At 42.1% G+C, this 21645-nt stretch overlaps 1 protein-coding gene and 1 pseudogene across 2 annotated transcripts; one reads left to right on the forward strand and one right to left on the reverse strand.

Annotated features, from left to right (window-relative positions):
• Positions 1-10839: 10839 nt before the first annotated feature.
• Positions 10840-19856, reverse strand: IL17F (interleukin 17F). Of its 2 annotated transcripts, XM_004044184.4 has the most exons (4): positions 19753-19856; positions 18528-18630; positions 12889-13109; positions 10845-11326 (listed from the first exon to the last, which is right to left on the reverse strand). In XM_004044184.4, exons 2-4 carry the CDS (start codon positions 18558-18560, stop codon positions 11089-11091), a joined length of 492 nt encoding a protein of 163 aa, XP_004044232.1. In that variant the 5' UTR covers positions 18561-18630; positions 19753-19856; the 3' UTR covers positions 10845-11088. The 2 variants fall into 2 exon arrangements, with proteins under 2 accessions (XP_063563727.1, XP_004044232.1); XM_063707657.1 differs by lacking the exon at positions 19753-19856 and having other exon boundaries at positions 10840-11326; positions 18528-18631.
• A 780-nt stretch (positions 19857-20636) lies between these two features.
• Positions 20637-21490, forward strand: LOC101150959 (mitochondrial carnitine/acylcarnitine carrier protein-like; annotated as a pseudogene).
• The last annotated feature ends 155 nt before the right edge of the window (positions 21491-21645 follow it).

Below are 21645 nucleotides of genomic sequence, written 5' to 3' on the forward strand. Positions count from 1 at the left end.
GTAGCTGGGATTACAGGTGCCAGCCACCACACTCAGCTAATTTTTGTATTTTTAGTAGAGATAGTGTTTCACCATGTTGGCCAGGCTGGTCTCAGATTCCCAGCCTCAAGTGATCCACCCGCCTTGGCCTCCCAAAGTGCTAGGATTACAGGTGTGAGGCACCACACCCAGCCCAATCATCCTTTAGTTGGAACACCAATGTCATCTTCTTTGGCAACCCATATAGGACCAACCCTCTATCGAAAAACAACTCAATGTCACTTTCTTTCATCTTGACTCTGTACTTCATATCTATTTATATTGTTATATTTGTCACACCATATTGGAATTGTTTTGTAGACATGTTAAAAAAAAAAAGAAATTTCTATTTAAAACCACAACCAACTTAATTGCTTTTGCCCTCAGGGAGTGGCGTTATTTTTCCCCTGAGTAGAAATGTTTGCAAAATACTTGGAAAGGCAGTATTTGGTGCAAGGGATAAGGTCTCCAGGACCTGCATTAGCAGACAACAGAGAAACAAAAAGCTAAACCAGACTGCAAATGGAAGGTGGTAAGCAGGAAGGGGGACAAGGTGAGAGCTGAGGAAACATGGAGTCAGGGGCAGAACTACCAGGAAACACGCAAGGAGCCCATGGCGAAGGGTTAGCCTCTGACGATTCCTCAATGCCAGTGGTGGCCAAAGAATGTTTAAGAACAGGAATACCTACTATTAAGTGTGGAGTTAATTGCACCATAGTGCTACTGAGTAGATCCCGCTGTCACTCTACAACTCTGGTGACATCTAGCACACACGCAAATGCCAGGTGTGCTTTTCCCACAAGGCAAAGCGTCTAGGTCAGCTCAGAGCAGTGCCGTTTGCAGGAGGTGGGCCGCGAGTGCAGAAGATCAACACTGCAGCACCTTAGGAAGCCAGCGCACTAAAGGAAGGCTAAGATTCCCTAAGGAATCCCCACAGGTATGGAGGGAAGGCCCACTGGGTGGTTTGAACCAATTATTGACTAAATTTCAATAGACATGATGACCCCAGCTGACAGGGGTTGAATTTGCTAACTTTTTTTCTGTCTCCCTTCTCAACCATGAGCATCATAACAGAAAGAATGGTGCCATATTGATCTTTGACTCCCCAGTGGGGAACATGGTGCTGCATGTTTAAAAAGAAGGTTTTCAGAGGATATCTAGAAAATGGAATCTACCTTACCAGGTTAATGTGTAAACCTTCTAGAAGTGCATATTTTTCAAAAAGCCCTCAAAAGTGATGTCTTAAAGAGAGTATTTCAGCAGCGCACAAAAATGTATTTTGGAGGCAGAATCTCCTCCCAGTGCCTCATAAATTACATCACGTAGAAAAATGGTCTGTTTTGCTAAGCTTCAGTTGCAGCCATAGCTGACATTCCTGGAGCCATACAGGGATAGGAACAAAGAGCGGAGGCACTGGAAGTGGAGGAGGCAAGTTTTCCTAAAGACATGAAACAGCACACCCACAAAGACAAATGGTCACCCGCTCAACCCTACTGCCCTTTCATGTATCAAATTCAAGAAGTTTGGTGAAGAAACGGATTTCAAATAATCTTTATATTAAATATGATCGTCATGCAATGTTAACTTTTGTGCATTTAACCTTGAACCACTACTAGTAAAATGAGGGTCATTTTGGAGGCTAGAAATGTAGGTCAGACATCTCAGTTTAAGTTTGTGGAAGGAGCACTCCACCAACACTGACTTCCTTCCCTTGGGGTTACTGTAAGAAGTTGTCTGTTTGGGTCAGATGGTGAGAAGCCAACTTGGGGCCCCATAGTGCTCTTCGTTGTCTCCCACACAGGGCATGCAGCAGTCAGACCGAAACAGCATCCTTGCTGCTTGCTTTCAGAATCCACCACATGGGTGAGTCAGAGACATTTCCCACCCTGCATCTTCTGCTATCATCAAACACATTGTTTAGCTGGGCTGGCCACTGGAGAAAGCAAATTGTCTGTAATAGACTAATTAAATTGAACTGGGGCCTAGACACAATGAACCTGAATTATGGCTTTGCAGAAGGAGACATTGACATAGAGATCACAAATGGGTAGATCATACCTAATAATTGCTAGAGTGAATGCTCTTCCAGCCTGGAAACAGAATGCTTAGGCTAATCAAATATCCAACTTGATGAAGAGTTACCCATGCAAGAAAGATTTTTCATAGAAGAAGAAAGCACTCAGATACACGTAAGCATACTATTAGTTTTCTATTGCTACTTTAACAAATTACCACAAAGTTTTTGGCTTAAAACAGCACACATTTCTCTTACAGTTCACTGGGCCAAAATCAAAGTGTCAGCCAGACTTTTCACCTCTGGAGCCTCTAGGAGAGAATTATGGTTTGCCTTTTCCAGCTTCCAAAGCTGCAGTCTTTGCATTCCTTGGCTTGTAGTCCCTTCCTCCATCTTCGAAGCCACCTCTGTAGCACCCTGTTTCCATCCTCACATTGCCTTATGTCTCTGTAGTCAAATCTCCCCTGCCTCCCTCTCATGCAGAGTCCAGTGATTACATTCAGGGCCCACCGGCATAATTCAGAATAATCTCCCCATCTCAAAATCCTTGATTAATTACATCTGCAAAGTCTCTCTGGCCGTATAAGGGAATATTCCCAGGTTCCAAAGACTAGGACATAAATATCTTTGGTGAATGTTATTCAGCCTAGCACATCATGCAGGAAAGAATTTTTTTTTTTTTTTTTTTTTTTTTTTGAGACGGAGTCTCGCTCTGTCGCCCAGGCTGGAGGGCAGTGGCGCGATGATCTCAGCTCACTGCAAGCTCTGCCTCCTGGGTTCACGCCATTCTCCTGCCTCAGCCTCCCTAGTAGCTGGGACTACAGGCGCCTGCCACCACGCCTGGCTAACTTTTTGTATTTTTAGTAGAGACGGGGTTTCACCGTGTTAGCCAGGATGGTCTCGATCTCCTGACCTCATGATCCGCCCACCTCAGCCTCCCAAAGTGCTGAGATTACAGGCTTGAGCCACCATGCCCAGCCAAAAAATTTTCAAATAAGAAAATCAGATACACTTGGGGCTGTAACACAACAGAACATTCCCTTGATTACATAGAGAACAGTATCTAAAGTTGTCATTATGAACATCAATTCATCTCCATATTCTAACATAAATTTATCACCATATTCTATTCTAACACAGCAATGCTTGTTAATACAGAGTGCTGATAAATAACTGAAACCAGAGGCTCAGCTCTATTTTACTTCAGAATAAATTATGAAATGTGGGCTTGTTTTTCATTCAGTATCTTGGGGCAAATAGTAGAATCTGAAAATCTGCATTTCCAGGAGGCAAGCATTTTTCTGCCTTGCATAAAATATGTCTTGAAGCTCCTTATTTTTTTCTGAAAAATGCATGTATGTGGGCCCTTTAATTATGCAGATGTAAACAGACACTTGAAAAGCCATGGTTCCCGGGGACTAAATTGCCTTTGTAAAATGTGATGTAAAAGGTCATATATACTGTAGGCAGAGTTGCATTTCTTCAGACTATGCCCTTTGTAGAAAAGTGTCTTTCTAACTAATGATATATACTGGGCTGTTGTGTACTGTTGCTGATTATTATATAGAGGTGTGTATTTTCATGCTTTTCATTTTAGTTGTTGAGATAGCCAAAATTGCAGCAAAGATATAAAGGCACAACTTTGAACTCTTGCTGGATGATAAAACAAAAAATAGAATTGGGTTAGATATAATCCAGCTTCCTTAGAAACAAATATCAAGCTAAGTGAACATTTAGAAAATGTAGGCCAGGTGGTGGTGGCTCATGCCTGTAATCCCAACACTTTAGGAGGCCAAGCTAGGAAGAATGTACAAGGCCAGGAGTTCAAGACCAGCCTAAGCCAAATAGTGAGATTTTGTCTCTACGAAAAGAAATAATCAACCCATTGTGGTGGTGCACACCTGTAGTCCTATCTGTCCTATCTACTCAGGCTGAAGCAGGAAGATTGCTAGAGCCCAGGAGCTCAAGGCTGCTGTGAGCTGTGATTGGGCCACTGCATTCCAGCCTGGGCAATAGGGCAAGACTTTGTCTCTAAAACAAAAAGAAAGAAAAGAAAATGTAATAATATTGGGCTATGGCAGTCTAAAATAATTGTTCTTGGAACCTGATGTGATTACTAGTGCCATGTAATAAATCATCCCAAAATTATATTATGTAAAACCAAAGCCATTTTATTTTGATCACAAAAATTCAGGAAGAGTTCAGCTGGGCAATTCTCTTCAGATCTCGTGAGCAGGTAAGCATCATAGGCATGTAGGTTGTGTAGTAGTAGCACAGGGCCCTGCACTTAAAAGGGCCCCACAGTTGCTTTAATGCTCTGCTTGACAGTCTTAATTTTTTTAACAATAGGCCCCACACTTTAAGTTTTGCACTGGAATCCACAGATGATATAGCTTGGCCTACTCATGATGTTGCATTCAGATATTGGCTGGAGTTTCATCGATTGAAGTCTCAGCTAGGCTGGATGTCCAAGACGGACTCTTCACATAGCTGGCAGTGGATACTGGCTATTAGCTGGGAGCTCCTGTGAGACCGCCAACCAGAGCACCTACAAGTGACCTTTCCTGGAGGGAAAATGTAGTTGGACTTCTTGCATGGCAGTTGGCTCCCCAAGAGTGAACATTTGAAGGGAATAAGATGGAAGCTGCATAGACTTTTATGACCTAGGCTTGGAAATCATGGAGCCTGACAGAGTTTACCAGGCCTCTATCTGCAGGTGGCTGAGTGGGGCAGGAAGTGATGTTTAAAAACAGACAGTTGGTCAAAGTGGTGAACAATTTCAGGAAAAGTTTAGAGGAAATGAGGATATTGCTTAAAGCTTCCCAGAAAACCCTGGGGACAAGGGCTTGGTAAAGGACTGGACTTCCCATAGGCAAGCAAGATGAGGGCCATTATAATTCGAGATATTGATGGAAGCTGGCCAACCCAAGGATCTATTGGTTAGCTTTCTAATGAGCTTTCCACAAAGCTTAAAATGTCGTAATTGTATGACTAAGCAAATATTGTAGCTTGCTGTCCCTGACCATTCACAGAAAAAGTGATCCTCAGAAAAGATGCCATAGTTTAGAGCCTCTCACAAAGGGAAGTGATTTGTGGCAGATCTCCCACAAAAGGAAATGGAGCTTGGTGATGAAATGCAGAAGTCCACCACCATATCACTATTATAACCTTAGGAAAGATACTATCTCAATCTGTGCCGCAATTTTCTCATATGTACAATGGGCCTATTTAATATTTCCTACCTCACAGAGTTATGATGATGATTAATTAAGTGCATGCATGTGAAGTTAGAAGTGTGTTTTCTATTGTAACCAGTGAGCAAGTGTTAGCTTTTATCACAAAGCATTCTAGTACTAATAAGAATCATGGAGAATCCCTTGGTACTCATCTACTGTACAGTAGAAGTAATTATATCATTGCTTCACCCAGAAAAATTCATTTCCATATGGCAAGAACCACAATTCATTCCAATTCTTAAACCGAAATCATAGTTCTTAATAGATCTCACAAAGCTCAGCAACACAGATCCGAACAGAAAGATCTGTTTTTTTTTATATTTAATTCTATTTTTTCTGTACTTTCAAATACAGTAGCCAGAAGTTTGGCATCCCATATGTAGACACACTCAATATCAAAAGGCAGAAGCAAACCTTGCTTTCTTAATGGATCCCACTTGGGGTTTGAGGTGACCGCAGAAGACAAACAGGCTTTTGACAAGTGGTCTGTGGGAAGTCTGAGTGTTTTTTCCCTTAGAGGTTGAGAAGCCCAGGAATGTGAGATCAGCAGATTCCTGGGACCCTGGGGAACTCTTGCCTGATGGATTAGAATCTTCAGAATACTAAGCACTTTTCCATGAGCATGGTGTCCCTTACAAGGGGGACAGTCACACTTAGATCCCACTCCAACGTTCAGCCTACACGCCCCATCCAAGCAGTGCCTCCCAGAGCTGATTTCTGTCAAAGCCATGAGAATGTGGTTGTGGGAAATGGTTACAGGGCTTCTGGTGTTGTCACCACTATAAACAAAGTCTGGTCCTCACCTCAGGCCATACAAAGGGCTGCGGTGTGTCACCTATAGATAGCACGTAACAAAACCACAGAGGTAAGCCAGTGGAATCAGAAGGCTCTGAATATGTTCACAGCCACAACCCCAGAACAACTCATAAACTCATTTTTGTCTAATGCATTGATTTCTTTGGCTTTGAAAACAAGAATTTAAAGGTGGAAACATTCATTCACAGGCTCTGCATAACCACTAAGACTAAAACAGCTCGTTGGAACTGGGAACTGCCCTAAATGCTTTACATGTATTATTTCTTTTAATCCACTTTACAATCCTATGAGACAGACATTATCACCCCACTTTATAGTTGAGGAAACTAAGACTCAGAGAAATTAACTAATTTGCCCCAAGGTAGGCTATAGATATGAAAACACACACACATGTACAGAATTTTGATATTCAAGGCAACTATCCATAGGCAAAGACATAAACTCTTCTGTTTGTATTACATAGTTTATAATTTTAAAAAGTAATTAAAACAGTTACAAGCATTATTTAACTTTTTAAAGTTAATAGTTATTCTTTTATTTTTGGAGCTAAAGGTCCAAAAATAAAATAATAACTAAATAAATTCTGGTTCATCAACTTGAAAGAATTACACAGCTACTAAAAATCATTGTGAATACTTTATGGAAACATTGGAAATACATAGAGTATAATGTGAAGTTAAAAATTACTAAATACAAATTGCATGTATCTTACAGTTACAGCCTTATAAAATATATATCTGTGAGGCAAATGAGCAGAAGAGAAAGAAAAATATTAATGTGATCTATTATTGTGGTAGAATAATAGATGAATTTTATCTTTCTTAATAATACACTAAACAATACACCTACCATGTCAGTAACTATTCCAAGTACCTTATAGATTATTATTCTATTCTCTCAATAACTTTATGAAGTAGGCGCTATTATCATCTCTATTTTACATATGAGGAAAAAGAGACACAGAGAGGCTAGGTAACAAGACCCAAATCATCAGCAACTAGTACAGCTAGTAAGGTCCAGAACTGATATTTTAACCCGGCATCTGGCTCCAACGTCCACACACTAAGTCATTATGCCTTGCTCTCTGATATTGCCATGACATCTGTACCATTTAAGGGAAGAAATCAACATTTTGCCAGCAAGAACATCTTGATGCTCAAATCGTGATCATTTTTTATCTTAGTTTTGAAATATGTTCTTCTTCACTACTGAACAAAATTCTCAAAATCAGTACCCACTGAACTGGCAGGGAGCCAGAAATAGGTCACAATTTTTAAAGCACACAGTTATCTAGCTGAACATGTATCACTCCTAAAACTAATTGAGCTAAAAATATTTTTCTTCCAATTTATACCAATATATACAATTTATACCAGTGGGATACAATAGACATCTGGGTCCGGGGGAATTTTTTAATGAATTGAATCTATAGCTTTCTTAACTTTTCACAGATGGAAAATTGATTTATACACAGGATCTATATACCAATATATACCTGCACTATATATACTATACTATATTATTATATGTATAGAAATTAAATAAAGCAAATTTGAAAACCATGAGGAACAATATAACTGTGTTTTTTTTTTCTTTTATGAATGTCTAATCTGCCAGCAAACTGTGGTATTTAGACATAAAAGTGGGTTCTGAGTTTCTTTGGGCCAAGCAAAATGGGAAACCAAAGTCCTCCTGTGCCTCTTGAAATAATGACTACCAGTTACCAAGCCTACTATTACCTGGTTACTGTATTAAGTAATTTACCTTTTTTTAATTTCAATTGCTTTACACAGAGCTCTTTAAAATAGATATTATATTGCATTTAACGTATGAAGAAGCTGAATCTCAGAAGGACAAAATTGACTAAATTCATACAAGCAGAAAATGGTAGAACCAGGATTCAAAGCCAAAAGCTGTCTACATATTAAATGCATATTTTCTACCTCTCCTTTTATGGAAGGGAGTGGGGGAAGAAAAATCAACTTTCTATTTTTCTCACTGTAACTTAAAAGTAAAATTTCTCACACAGAGCTTTATATATATAGGTGACTTTTATCCAAATTTGGGGAGGTAGGGAACGGGAAAGGAAGAGAGAAACAGAGACAGAGAAAGAATATGTTGGTTTTTTTCCCTTAGCCAAGCATTCATCAAAAAGAACTGGATGTTGAAAGAAAAGACTATATGCTTTCAAGTTTCCACGTGGAAAGAAAGGTTTCTCTCTCCACACGTTATGAAGCAACTTTGTATTTGAACACCTAAAGCGCTCAACTTCAGCCACCTCTCCTACAGGAAAAACAAAGGTGCTCCCAGAAAGCTGAGCGCAGAGCAGAAGAACACAGCCTACTCACTCTGCCTCAGAAGTGGCTTCCAGTCACCAAATAAAACAAATTACCCATAAAGCAGTCATTTCTTTCCTTTCAACGTATACTGAGGAATCTGGGAACAACTGGACACAGTTCGCCACCTTGTGAGCAGGAGAAGACGTGCAGTTTCCTGAAGGACAGCCAACCCTCAGTGCAGAAGACACAAAGGGAAGCTTTGTGACTCAGGGCCCCAGGCTCCAAAGCACCACATACGATGTCTTTGGAGATGTGCGGTGCGGGGTTATTTCTGCATTCTCTCCCAGGGCCAGCCTGAGGCCACATAAATAACTGAAATGGGTCTTTATTGCACATACTACAGCATTGCTGCAAAACCCTTATCAAAGTCATGAACTTGGAGTCAACGAACCTGTTTCTGCTACTAACTACCAAGTGACCTTGAGCAAGTCGCCTAATTCCTGTGGGCCTCGTTTGCAAATGAGAAAGATTGACCAGGTGATCTACAGGGGCTCGTCCAGTTCTAAAAATGTGAGTGTGCTGTCGGAGTGAAATTGCTTTCTCTCCGATCTTCTCACTGGCCTTCAGATTTCTGATCTCTTTTGCGCTCTATCACCAAAGTTATCTTGTGAAATATAGCTATACTCCTGTTGTTCCTGTAACGGAGCTTACAAAACCATCCATGAGTGGCCCATTTGCCCACTGTTCTTTGTCTACTACCAAGTGAATTCATTCATTTATTCATTAAAGAAATATTTGTTATGTGTTCCCCACCACGTCCCCATGTCCACACTATCCTGAGCAAATAGAACTACTTTCAGTCCCCCAGCATACCAGATTTTTTTGTATCTCTTGCCTTTGCTCATGCTGTTACATTTGCTTGGAATGCCTTTCCCACATCTTCCTCCAAATCAATTCGTATTCGTCTCAGTGCAAAGGTCATCTTGTTTCTGAAACTTTCCAGGAATTTCCTATATTTTCGTAACATTTTATACCTTGATTACAGTATTTGGCACACTGCCTTGAAAGTACATGTGTACATGTGTAATGAAATGTGAAATAATGTCTTTTTTTTTTTTTTTGAGGCAAAGTCTTACTGTCACCGAGGCTGGAGTGCAATGATGAGATCATAGCTCACTGCAGCCTCCAACTTCTAGCTCAAGCAATCCTCCCATCTCAGTCTCCCAAGTAGCTAGGACTACAGGTATGTGCCACCATGCCTGGCTAATTGTGTGTGTGTGTGTGCGTGTGTGTGTGTGTAGAGAGAGAGAGAGATGGGGTCTGTGTTGATTAGACTGGTCTTGAACTCCTGGTCTCAAGCAATCCTCCCTCCTTCGCCTCCCAAAGTGTTGGGATTACAGGCATGAGCCACCACACTGGGCTGAGATAATATCTTGATACACTCAGTGGTGCAATTCTTTTCCCCCTGAAATTTCCTTTGTACTTCCCCCACTACTCAGACAGAGGGCTTTTTACATGCACTACCCCTAGGGTACAGCTATTACTGCCCAAACGAACAGATTCTTCACACTGATGTGAGCATCACAATGAACTTGTGAAATTCAGAGCAAAATTGTGAAGCTGATAGCTATGAGAGGAAGGTATTTTACATGTTAAGAACCTGAACATTTTAAGTACGAAAGTCAATATTTATATCCTAAGCACAAGATTCTGGAGCAAAGAGATAGAGAAAGAGTTCGCCTTCCCAACCACTCCCATTCCACACCCACCAACAGACTAAACAGTTCAAAATGGGAGCCAGGCTCCTGCTGACTGCCCATCCTCAAGCCAAGTCCTAGGTGGGAGTGAGAACTTATAGCCCACTTTCTCTCTGGTACCTGGGAGGCAGCAGCATTGCCGATGTGCTCTGAGTTAGTGGCATGCTGGAAGTAAAGGAGAAAATGTGGTGTGCAACAGAAGCACCAGAAGACCTCTGAGTTTCCTCAGAGTGGCGTGGAGATCAGAATCTGGAAGCTTGCGTGCCCCTAAGATGTGAAAGAGATGGACAAAAGACAAACAGTGACCCCTAAAGGGCCCAGAAGTCAGAGGAGGAAACAAAGTGGCCACCATGGCCCTTATGACCAGGGGCTCTTTGGATGGCTTCTATTAACACATGGCCCTTCCATATGGATTTCTTACTTTTCTTTGTGTCTCCACTGGCTAGCACAGTGGCCAAGAAGTACTTGCTTTGTAAAATAATGTAGTTGGGATAATGAAGCAGGAAAGTGTCACTAGGGAACCTGAGTTCTGTTTGCACCATTTTCCTTAACTCTCTATGTAACCAACCTCCAAGCATCATTAATAACAAAACAACTCTAACACTGGTGCTCTGATGAGGAAATATGAAAAACAAATGATAGGCATATAGAATTCCAAAATGTGTAGGGCTACACAGTCTGTGAGTACAAGCTGGGAATGCAAACAAACACCTGAACTATTTTTAAATTATTAATACTTTATTATATTAGCACTGAATATATTAATTTTTCTCCTAACATTTTAGATATCAAATATAAAGTGTAGTACATACACACATACATTGTGAATATTTCTGTTTCCATCCACGCATGTCTTATTAAGAGTCCTGTGAAGTGGAGGGAATTGGGGGTCAGACAGGACTTGTTGCAGAGCACTGGGTAAGGAGTGGCATTTCTACAGCTTCTTCAGCTGAGTGGATGTGCACCTCTTACTGCACATGGTGGATGACAGGGGTGACGCAGGTGCAGCCAACAGTCACCAGCACCTTCTCCAACTGGAAAGAAACAGAGCAGCCTTGGTGCTTCCTCCGGACGACCAGGGTCTCTTGCTGGATGGGAACGGAATTCATGGAGATGTCTTCCTTTCCTTGAGCATTGATGCAGCCCAAGTTCCTACACTGGGCCTGTACAACTTCTGAGGGGTACCGGTTGGGGTCCCAAGTGACACTGCAGGAGGAGCAAGCCAAAGCACAATGGTGAGGCATGGGGGAGGAAGACAGCGAATGAGAGCCCCACAGCACTGGGTGTTCACCTGCAGGGAGGCAGTTCTGCAGGGCTGTGGCACAGGTTCTGGAGCCACACAGCCTGGAAGCATACACCAGCCTCTGGCAGTGGCTTACCTTTCTAAGCCTCAGTTTCCTCAACTATAAGATGGGGATTTTCATATACCATTTTCTCATGCAACTGTTGAGAATACTCAGTGATACAAGTACATATAAAATACCCCACTGTACAAATGTTAGCATTCAATTAACATTAGATCTTTCATTGGCATTATTATTATTATTACAATTATTCTTTATTCTCTGCCTGGAGATTGAACGTCACTAGTCAGTCTTCCATCACTAGTCGGTCTACAGAGCCTGCTGCTTGGAAAGGAAAGCCACAGCCCCAGAGGTCTGTGAATCTCAGAGCTTCTCTCCATTTCTCCTTTAATAGGCCCCTCTGCTTGGAGGCATAAAGACTGCAACATTTATCCTGCCAGCTTGCCATTGTACATATTCCACTTGTAGTGTGACAGGACCCCCACCAGGTTACTTGAGGGTGTGTGTCCACTGTCTGAACCCTGAAGGATGGGCAGTGAGCCAAGGCCACGATGCACAGCCAAGGAGCAGGCCACTGAGAACCCAAACATCTCAGAGAGTATCTGAGAACCTACCAAGGAAAACAGTCCCATTGGACACACACAGTAGGCAAAGAGCCAGAAAATTCGCTTAAGAGCAGCTTAGAGATGGGAGGCAGAGCGGATCTCTAGATCTGTCCTGCTGTGGCCCTAGGGCGCCCCATATGTAAGTCTTAATAAACTCATCCACTCGCTAAGCTGGACTTGTCCAAGTCATTCTTTGATCTCTCCATATCTTCCCAGTTCGAGGCAGGGGGCACTACTGTCCCAAGGTTTTCTCATAACACACTCACATGAGAAGCTATGTGACAACCCCAGAAGCACTTCAATTGTCCCTGGAATCTACTTTGATACTTACATTTGGAGAGTATGAGGGAGTGCTTGGTGTTCCAAGAACCTGTATCTTAATGCCAAATTACAAGACTGTACCCTGAAGGTCTCCACCTAACATCCCATTTCCCAGACTGGCCTTTCTCCTCCACTCATTCCCACTCCTTAAAGGATAATGTCTAATCTGAGTGAATCTCCTTAAACCGACTTTTCTGTTTCCCATTTATCCTCATGAGGAGATAATTATGCAATCTGCTTTAAAGAACCCTCTCTTCCAACACAGGAAAATTTGTGAATTCTATCCTAGAACTACATGAAGCAGAAAAAGGCACAAAGTCTATGAGAACGTGGAAGCAAAATATTAGGACCATCAACCACAAAGGTGAACCTAGTCCAAAACAAGAAAGATATGAGCTCCCAGGTAAAGTGAAATTTTCATTGTTAAGAGGATTTTCCCTTTTATTTTTTCTATGTATTCTACATTTTCTACTTTATGATTAGAATGAATTAACATATTTTTCCAAAGAATGTGAAAATCAGTCTCATTTGCACTTACGTGTAATTCCAGGGGGAGGTGGAGCGGCTCTCGATGTTACGTGACATGGAAACACGCTGGTTTTCATTGATGATGCCAATGTCAAGTTTCATACTACCTCCTGGCACAGGCGGGCAACTCTCAGGCTTTTGGAAAAAAGTATGTCCTACTTTGGGGATTTTCCGAGCTGCCGCCTCACTCAGAAAGGCAAGCCCCAATATCGACAGCAGCAAGTACTTGACCTGGAAAATAGAAGACGCTGCAATCAGTTAGAGACTCGCCTCACCTACTAGCAAGAGATGCATGGTCTGGTGGAACTCAGCATTCCTGTCCTTTTATGGGATCAGGGCTTCTCTTTGCACCTCAGTTCCTCACCTGGAAATGGGAACACTCACACCTAAAGGTATCAAGGTGCCAAACTGAGAACTAAACTCAGTAGCCTAGCTAGTAACTGAAGCCCTCCATAGTCTAAAAGCTCCCAAACAGTGAGACAGAAAGATGCAAGGGTCTGAGATTGAGTTAAAATCCTATCCTGGCTTCCTTGCTGAGCCTCTAGTTTCTCTTCCTTCCAACTGGATAATAATGCTCACTTTATGAGACTACTAATGAGATGAAATAGAATGTTCTATATAAAACACCTATAAATCTGTATAACAAAAATAGAGGCTTAATAAACGATAGCTCTTGTTTTTATTTCCAACTTGATATCCCATGAATCTCCCACAAAATCCTTCTTCGGAGCCACCCCTCTACCTAGAATACACTGCCTAGAATACTCTGTCTGTCAAAATCCTACCCTTCCATTAAGGCCCAGCTCAGATGTGATCTCCTCTAAGAACAGTCCCTAAAATGGTTCAATCAGAAGCATGTTTATTATCCTTAAATTATAAAGCTTTGATCGTCTAGCACTCAAGCAGCATTTTTTAATTGTCTAGAAATGTAGTATTTGTGTTCCTGTCAGATCTACACCCATTAGATTGTAAGTTCCTGCATATTACACATTTTCCATAAACACTTTTGGAATGAATGAAAGAGTGAATGAGTGAATGAATGAACAAAATGATACAGCTAAATTGAACTATATAGTTAAGCTCACTGCATTAAGAAAAACATTATGCAAAACCAATGATAGCAAAGTTCCAATTATCCATGCTAATTGAAAGAAACCGGGGCACTAATGATGCACAACAACAGAGAATATGGAAACTATTTCTCTTTAGCTCTGGAGCATTTTTTTTATACTTACGTTGAAATGCCAGTTTATCTGGTGTTATAGGAATGCACAAAGAATGAAAGTGCACTGAAGACCTAACGAAAAGAAAAGCTAAAAATCTTGCCAGATTCCCTTTGTCACAACCATGCTTTGCTCACCCACCATTGCCACTGACCCTTACTGGGGATGAGCAAGGCCCATCACCAACTCTCAACATAATACAGAAGAAGAGCTGAAGGCCGGGTGCAGTGGCTCACGCCTGTAATCCCAGCATTTTGGGAGGCCGAGGTGGGTGGATCACCTGAAGTCAGGAGTTCAGGACCAGCCTGGCCAACATGGTGAAACCTCGTCTCTACTAAAAATATAAAAATTAGCCAGGCGTGGTGGTGCACGCCTGCAATCCCAGCTACTCGGGAGGCTGAGGCAGGAGAATCCTTTGAACCCAGGAGGTGGAGGTTGCAGTGAGCCGAAATTGCACCACTGCACTCCAGCCTGGGCGACAGTGCGAGACTCCTTCTTGGAAAAAAAAAAAAAAAAAAAGAGCTGAAGATAAGTTGCTTTTCTTCTCTAGGCTTAGCGTTGTTCAGGCTCACACCTTCCATGAGTTAAGGTAGGGAAGGTGATTAGACATGTTGGTTTCAAAGGCCCTCCTTTTCATATTTTGCAGATACTAAAGACAAAAAACAATAAGAGTAAACAAAAAGGTCATAGTGTCCATTTGCCATACTGAGGAAGCTGATACTAAAAAGAAGTTGAAAGCAAGGTTGACCCAGAAAAGTCAGAATGAGGCTGATTTGCCTTTAGATAATCAGCAATCATCAACTTTCATCCCCCACAATCGTTCATTCATTCAACAACTAGCTCTTGACTTTATAGTGTGGTAGCTCAGGGCATGGGCTTCAGAGTCAGAAGTCCAGGGTCTGTAACTCAATTCCAGGACTCTTAGAAGCTATGACTCTGTTTCCCCAAAAAAAAAAAAAAAGTGAAGATTAAATGAGATGATCCATATAAATCATGAAGAACACTGGCAGCATATGATAAGTATCCAATACTGGCGACTCTTGCTAACTCTATATTGTGCTACACAGTGGACTAGATAGATGTGGAATTTACACTCATATACCTTCTGTCTTGACAAACTGCTGTGGCGTTTGTTTGTTTGTTTTGATGGAGTCTCACTCTGTCGCCCAGGCTGGAGTACAGTGGCACAATCTCGGTTTACTGCAATCTCCGCCTCCCGGGTTCAAGCGATTCTCCTGCCTCAGCCTCCCGAGTAGCTGGGATTACATACTTGCGCCACCACACCTGATAATTTTTTGTATTTTTAGTAGATACAGGGCTTCATCATGTGGTCAGGCTGGTCTTGAACTCCTGACCTCAAGTAATCTGCCCACCTCAGCCTCCCAAAATGCTGGGATTACAGGCCTGAGCTACCGTGCCTGGCCTGCTATGACTTTTTTTTTAAAAGATGCCAACTTATATTAGAGGGTCTTAGATAACTTCCCAAGCCTACCAATCACATCTTTAGGGTTCTTAAGTAAATTCCTCCTTTGTGTTTTCTCTTTCCTCTTCTGTGTCATACTCACTGAATCACTATTAATTTACATACATTGGAGTTATATGACTTAGCAATAATTACCATGCTTCTAACAAGTCATTATTACATTTGCTTATATATTCTTAGAGTATATTAGAAAATTCTTTTACATCTCTTTAAACACTGGATTTTCACAACTACCTGGTGAGGTAATCAGAGCTAGTATTAATTATCCCAATTAGACAGGTGAAAGAGTTCTGTCCCAGAGGGAATAAATAACTTGATTGGGTTCACCAGCCTATGAGTACCAGTCTGGGGACTCAAACCTAGGTGTCAGTAGTCAGTGCTATTGTCATTGAAGGTCATTTTTATTATTACCAACATTAATCTTAGTTTTGTCTCATTAGAAGAGCCAAGTGTTTTAAGTAATGTGACAGCTGTACTAGATGTGCATAAGTGTTGTAGGTCACATAGCTCGTTATCAGGAAATCAGATGATGTCTGCAAATACTCCAATTTGCTCCACAAAGCTTTTGATCTGAAACTGTAGATTTTAGTGGTTATGTAATACAGAGCAGGGGCTCTGAACCAGGCTGTTGCTGGTTCTTAAGAATGATTTAAACAGCACCTCTCAGAGAAATCCAGAGCATGACTTGAACTCTTATATGCCACCTATAAAGCAGATGAATAGATATCGCTCTCAATCTGTATAATAGGGGACAGAGGCAAGGGAAAGCACCAGGTGAAGGTGAGCTGTAACAGGACAACAACCTTCTCAGCCTAGCTTTGCACCTCACTCTAATGTGAGCTCACCTGAGCAACCTGAACATCCATCCTCTATACTCACCAGCAATGTGTGGACACATGCAAGCATGCACCTGGCCAACCTCTAGGTCCATGAGAATTTGCCTCAACTACTTATTGAAGATGTCCTATCTGCCTGCACCTCTCAACTTCTAATCCTATTCCAATGCTCCTTGCACTGTTATGTTTCTTGCTGACAACCCAACAGATTTCTTTAAGGAAACTAGAATTAGAAATAGCTATGGAGCACAAAGCTACCCAACAGAATTGCTTGGATGCAATGGCTTTAAATTCACAAATCTTGCCTCTGAACCATTCAAAGAAAAGCATACTGTATGTGGAGACAGAAAGCTTAGATTGGTGTACCAGTTCTTGTGCTTACAGTATCCAGCAATGTTAAATAAATAGCTTAATTGAGCTTTTGTTCATCTGTATAAAGTGGAAAGTATTCCCATCTACTTCAGTGGATTGATCAGAATTTCCAGGACAATAATAACAATATTAATATGAACAGTTAACACTTACTGAATGCTTTCTCTATCATTATCAGTCATTGTTTATTAGAATGGCCAAATTAACCGAAAATTAAGCATACACAAATCTGCCAGTACAGAGTATAGACTCATTTATTCTCAAAGATATTAATTAATCCTCTCAATAAATGCCATGAGAAAGATGCCATTGTTATCCCCACCATACAGTTGAGGAAACGGAGGCACAGAGAAGATAAATAACTTACCCCAAAATCCTACATTTAGCAAGCAGTGGAGCCAGGTCTGCCTGACATCAAAGCCTATGCCCCTAAATATGGCACTTTGCTGAGCTACATGTAATCTTTAAAATAACACATAAATATAAAATAAAACATACCATTGCTATATGCCATGAACCTTTTATGATATTCAAGCTCTTTTAAGTTGTATGGCTTGTAAAAGGAGAAAAAAAGGAAATTATCTAAGCCAATAATATGATGCAGGATTTCCTAACCCCTGTTTTCAAGTACCTCTATAGTAAATTCTTCCCAGGCCTTATCTGACTAATGCCAGGCAAGATTCCAGACCTGCTGGGGCTAGATTTTCATTGCATTAACATCTCTCTTTCCTCCAAGAAGAATGAGATGGTACAAAATAAATAAATAGCAATCAGAGACACGGGAAATTTCCCTTCTCTAGGAGCTGTCCAAAGTCAACACTGGGTGATTTCATTTCTTCCATCCAGGGCACTCCTGTAATCTCAGGGGAATCATTAAACCTCTTGAGGCCCCAGTTTCCTTGGTTAAAATGTATATGTACATAATCCCTAAAGGGCTGGCCAAGCTCCCACCATGAGATAAGAATTTCAGGCCAACCTGACTCTATAATGGATGGCCACAGGAAAGAACATGCTAGTTGTCTGTGATGCCAAGGACTGCACACACTAACACCACCTGGGCACACACTAACACCACCTGGGCAAAAGCCATTGGGTGAGGAGCTGCATTTTTTTTTCTTTGAGACAGAGTCTCGCTATGTCACCCAGGATGGAGTGCAGTGGCGTGATCTTGGCTCATTGCAACCTCCGCCTCCCAGGTTCAAGCCATTCTCCCGCCTCAGCCTCCCAAGTAGCTGGGATTACAGGCAACTGCCCCACGCCCAGCTAATTTTTGTATTTTTAGTAGAGACAGGGTTTCAAGTTAGTCAGGCTGGTCTCGAACCCCTGACCTCAAGTGATCCACCCACCTCAGCCTCTCAAAGTGCTGGGATTACAGGCGTGAGCCACCAGGCTTGACCTAATTTCTGTATTTTTAGTAGAGACCAGGTTTCGCTATGTTGGTCAGGCTGGTCTCGAACTCCTGAACTCATGTGATCCGCCCGCCTTGGCCTCCTAAAGTGCTGGGATTACAGGCATGAGCCACCATGCCTGGCCAGGAGCTGCATTTTTATGCCATTATAACTTTTCTAGTTATTTTTTTCTTTTTCTCCAACAGACAGGAGTCAAAATTAAAGTCATCTCTGTTTTTTAAGAAGTAATTCCAAAAAGACCCCAATCAAACCTAATTCCTTAGGATTCTGTTTTCTGAAATCCTAGGCATGACTGTCCTTAAACCAGAATGATTGCTGCTACTCACCATGGCTGGGCCATGCAGGGTCTTCACTGTCATGTTGCGCTGGTGGCTTGCTTTGTGCAGGAAGCTCTTTCTGTGAATGTATCTTCCTGTGTATGCCTGTGTTCTATCAATGAGAGTACCTGTTAGTTTTATAGCAATCATTGCCCCTGTTTCGATTGACCTGCTTACTGTCTTTAAGTTGTGGTTGACCCGGAGTTACTGACGAATGCAGGGGTTTTTTTTTTATTCCATTTCCCGAAGGGGAACAAAAGGGGGACCCTAAAGAAAGGGATGACAGGAAAAGGACCAAATTTTTCTTTCCTTCTACCCTACTTCCACCCCCATTGCCCACAAATCAGAGCAAAATTTTTAATTTACTACAGAGATGAACCAAGTTAGAAATTGTTGTCAAATCTTTTTTGTTCTTCCACAAATTGCCAACACCCTTGTCACAGACCATATGTTCTACTTTCCAGTCATGCAATATGAACCGTGATTTAAATGGGAGAAAACTCATCCTTAGCGGAGCCTTGGTACTAAACTATCTTTACCTCCATTTTATGAATGGGAAAACAAAACTAAAGAAATGAATGACATAAGTGAAAAATTCAGAACTGATATACCCTGGTAGTTTTGCTATCTCCCTGAACTAATTATTTTTTAACCCCATGGTTAGACTCCTACTGGTGCTTAATAAATAATCACTATTCATTGTGTTGAAAAAACAAACTGTTTTCCTCTGCTCTCACACCACAATCAGCAACACAAAAGATTTCCATGACCATGTATGTGGGCATTTATCTCCATCAACCAGCAAGCAATCAATTCTGCATCCAACGCCAGCTAAGCATCTTCTAATCCAATTCAATTCTGACGCTATCTCCAGGTAGGTAGAGTCAGATCCCACAGGCTGAAGGCTCAGTCCCACAAAACTGCTCCCACTTTAAGCACCAATCACAGGTCCAAGCCTCTGGGACTTCTGACCGACTGGCCTCAAGTTCAGGTTCCCACAAACCCCTTGAGTTTGATTAGGCTTGATTAATTTGTTAGAACGGCTCACAAAACTTAGGGAACACTAATTTATATTTACCAGTATATTCTAAAGGATATTTTTAAGGATACAAGTCAACAGCCAGATGAAAAGGTACACAGGGCAAGGTTTGAAAGGGTCGCAAGCACAGAAGTGTTCTTTCCCATGGAGCTGGGGTGCACCACCCTCCCAGCACAGGGATAAGTTACTGTTTACCTTTCTTAGAACTTCCACAAGTTCAGCGGTCCAAAGGCTCTTTGTATCCCATCCTCTTGGGCCTTTTATGGAGTCTTCATTGGGCAGACATGATTACAACATGGAAAACTGTAAACAAATGTGATTGGATAAAAAGGGTATAACCTGATATTAACAGGTTGAATGAGGAAACTCAGCCAGGCCTGCCTGTTCAGATTTTTCTTGGCCTCTCTGAGCAGCCTTCCTTCCTCCTGGGTAGAGGGGAGGACCCTTCCTGAATTGAGGGTCTTATGGCCTATGATTAGACAAGGTAAATCAAAGAATTTCTTTATGGCCAGCTCCAAGACAAAAGGTGGGGGGGTGATGTTAGATGACAGGATATTTTCTGTTTCTATGGTCTTGGGGAGAAAAGGTGGGCAGGAGAAGTTCAGAGAGGGAGATTCTTTTTTCTGAGGCCTATTTCTTAGGCCTAAAGTGCCCCAACATTACAATAAAAGACTGTCTTTTTCACCTTTATTGCTCTGAAGCTGTCTGAAGCTGCTTCAGGAAACAAAGACAAAAAAGCTAAATGCCCTAACAAAAGATATGCTTATTATTTTTATCACTTAGGATATAATGAGGGCTGTGGGAGTTATGAACCAGGAGCCATGGACAAATATACATATATGTAAAATCACATTGATGCAACACTTAAATGCCCATTACCTTGGCTATCTCTAAGAATGGTTTTTTTTAACCAACATTAATTAGCAAGTAGAAGCCTTTAAATGCAAGATTGGCAGCCCTGGCACTGCAGCTGGGGCAGCAGAGCCAGGACGGCCCAGGAACTGACAGACTGAGGGATAGGCAGACTGACCATAGCCGACCAGCCAAAGCCCATCAGCCTGCTCAAGAACCTGCTGGCCAGTGGCTTTGGTGGCATGTGCCTGGTGTTCATGGGGCACCCTCTGGACACTGTCAAGGTCCGACTGCAGACACAGCCACTGAGTTTGCCTAGACAGCCTCCCATGTACTCTGGGACCTTTGACTCTCTCCCAAAGACTCTTAGAAGGGACATCACAGGGCTATATAAGGGAATGGCTGCCCCTATCATCGGTGTCACCCCCATGTTTGCTGTGTGCTTCTTTGGGTTTGGTTTGAGGAAGAAACTATGACAGAAACACCCAGAAGATGTGCTCAGCTATCCCCAGCTGTTTGCAGCTGGGATGTTATCTGGTACATTCACCACAGGCATCGTGACCCCTGGAGAACCCATCAAGTCCTTGTTACACTTTCAGCCTTCTTCAGGGGAAACCAAGTACACTGGAACCTTGGACTGTGCAAAAAGTTGTACCAGGAGTTTCAGATCCGAGGCATCTACAAAGGGACCATGCTTACCCTTATGTGAGATGTTCCAGCTAGCAGAACGTATTTCATGACAAATGAATGGCTAAAAAATGTCTTCACTCCGGAACGAAAGAGGGTCTGTGAGTTCAGTGTGCCTTGAATCCTGGCAGCTGGGTGCATTGCAGGGATCTTCAACTGGGCAATGGCAGTCCCGCAAGATGTGCTCAAGTCTCCCTTCCAGACTGCACCTCCTGGGAAATATCCTAACGGTTTTGGAGATGTGCTGAGGGAGCTGATCTGGGATGAAGGAATCACATCCTTGTCTAAAGGGTCTGATGCAGTGATGACCCGAGCCTTCCCAGCCAATGCAGCCTGTTTCCTTGGCCTTGAAGTTGCCATGAAGTTTCTTAATTGGGCCACCCCCAACTTGTGAGGCAGAAGGCTGCTCAAGACTTCTGGATGCTGGAACTGTCGCTGAGAAGGAAGAGTAGTGGGCAGAACTAAGCAGACTTGGAGAATGAGGGGAGGAGACGGTGGGATCAGAGCTCTGCGCATGGACTTGGTGAGACTGTTGCCTTAATGACATCC

The sequence above is a fragment of the Gorilla gorilla genome, chromosome 5, assembly GCF_029281585.2.
Source record: "Gorilla gorilla gorilla isolate KB3781 chromosome 5, NHGRI_mGorGor1-v2.1_pri, whole genome shotgun sequence".
NCBI lineage: Eukaryota > Metazoa > Chordata > Mammalia > Primates > Hominidae > Gorilla > Gorilla gorilla.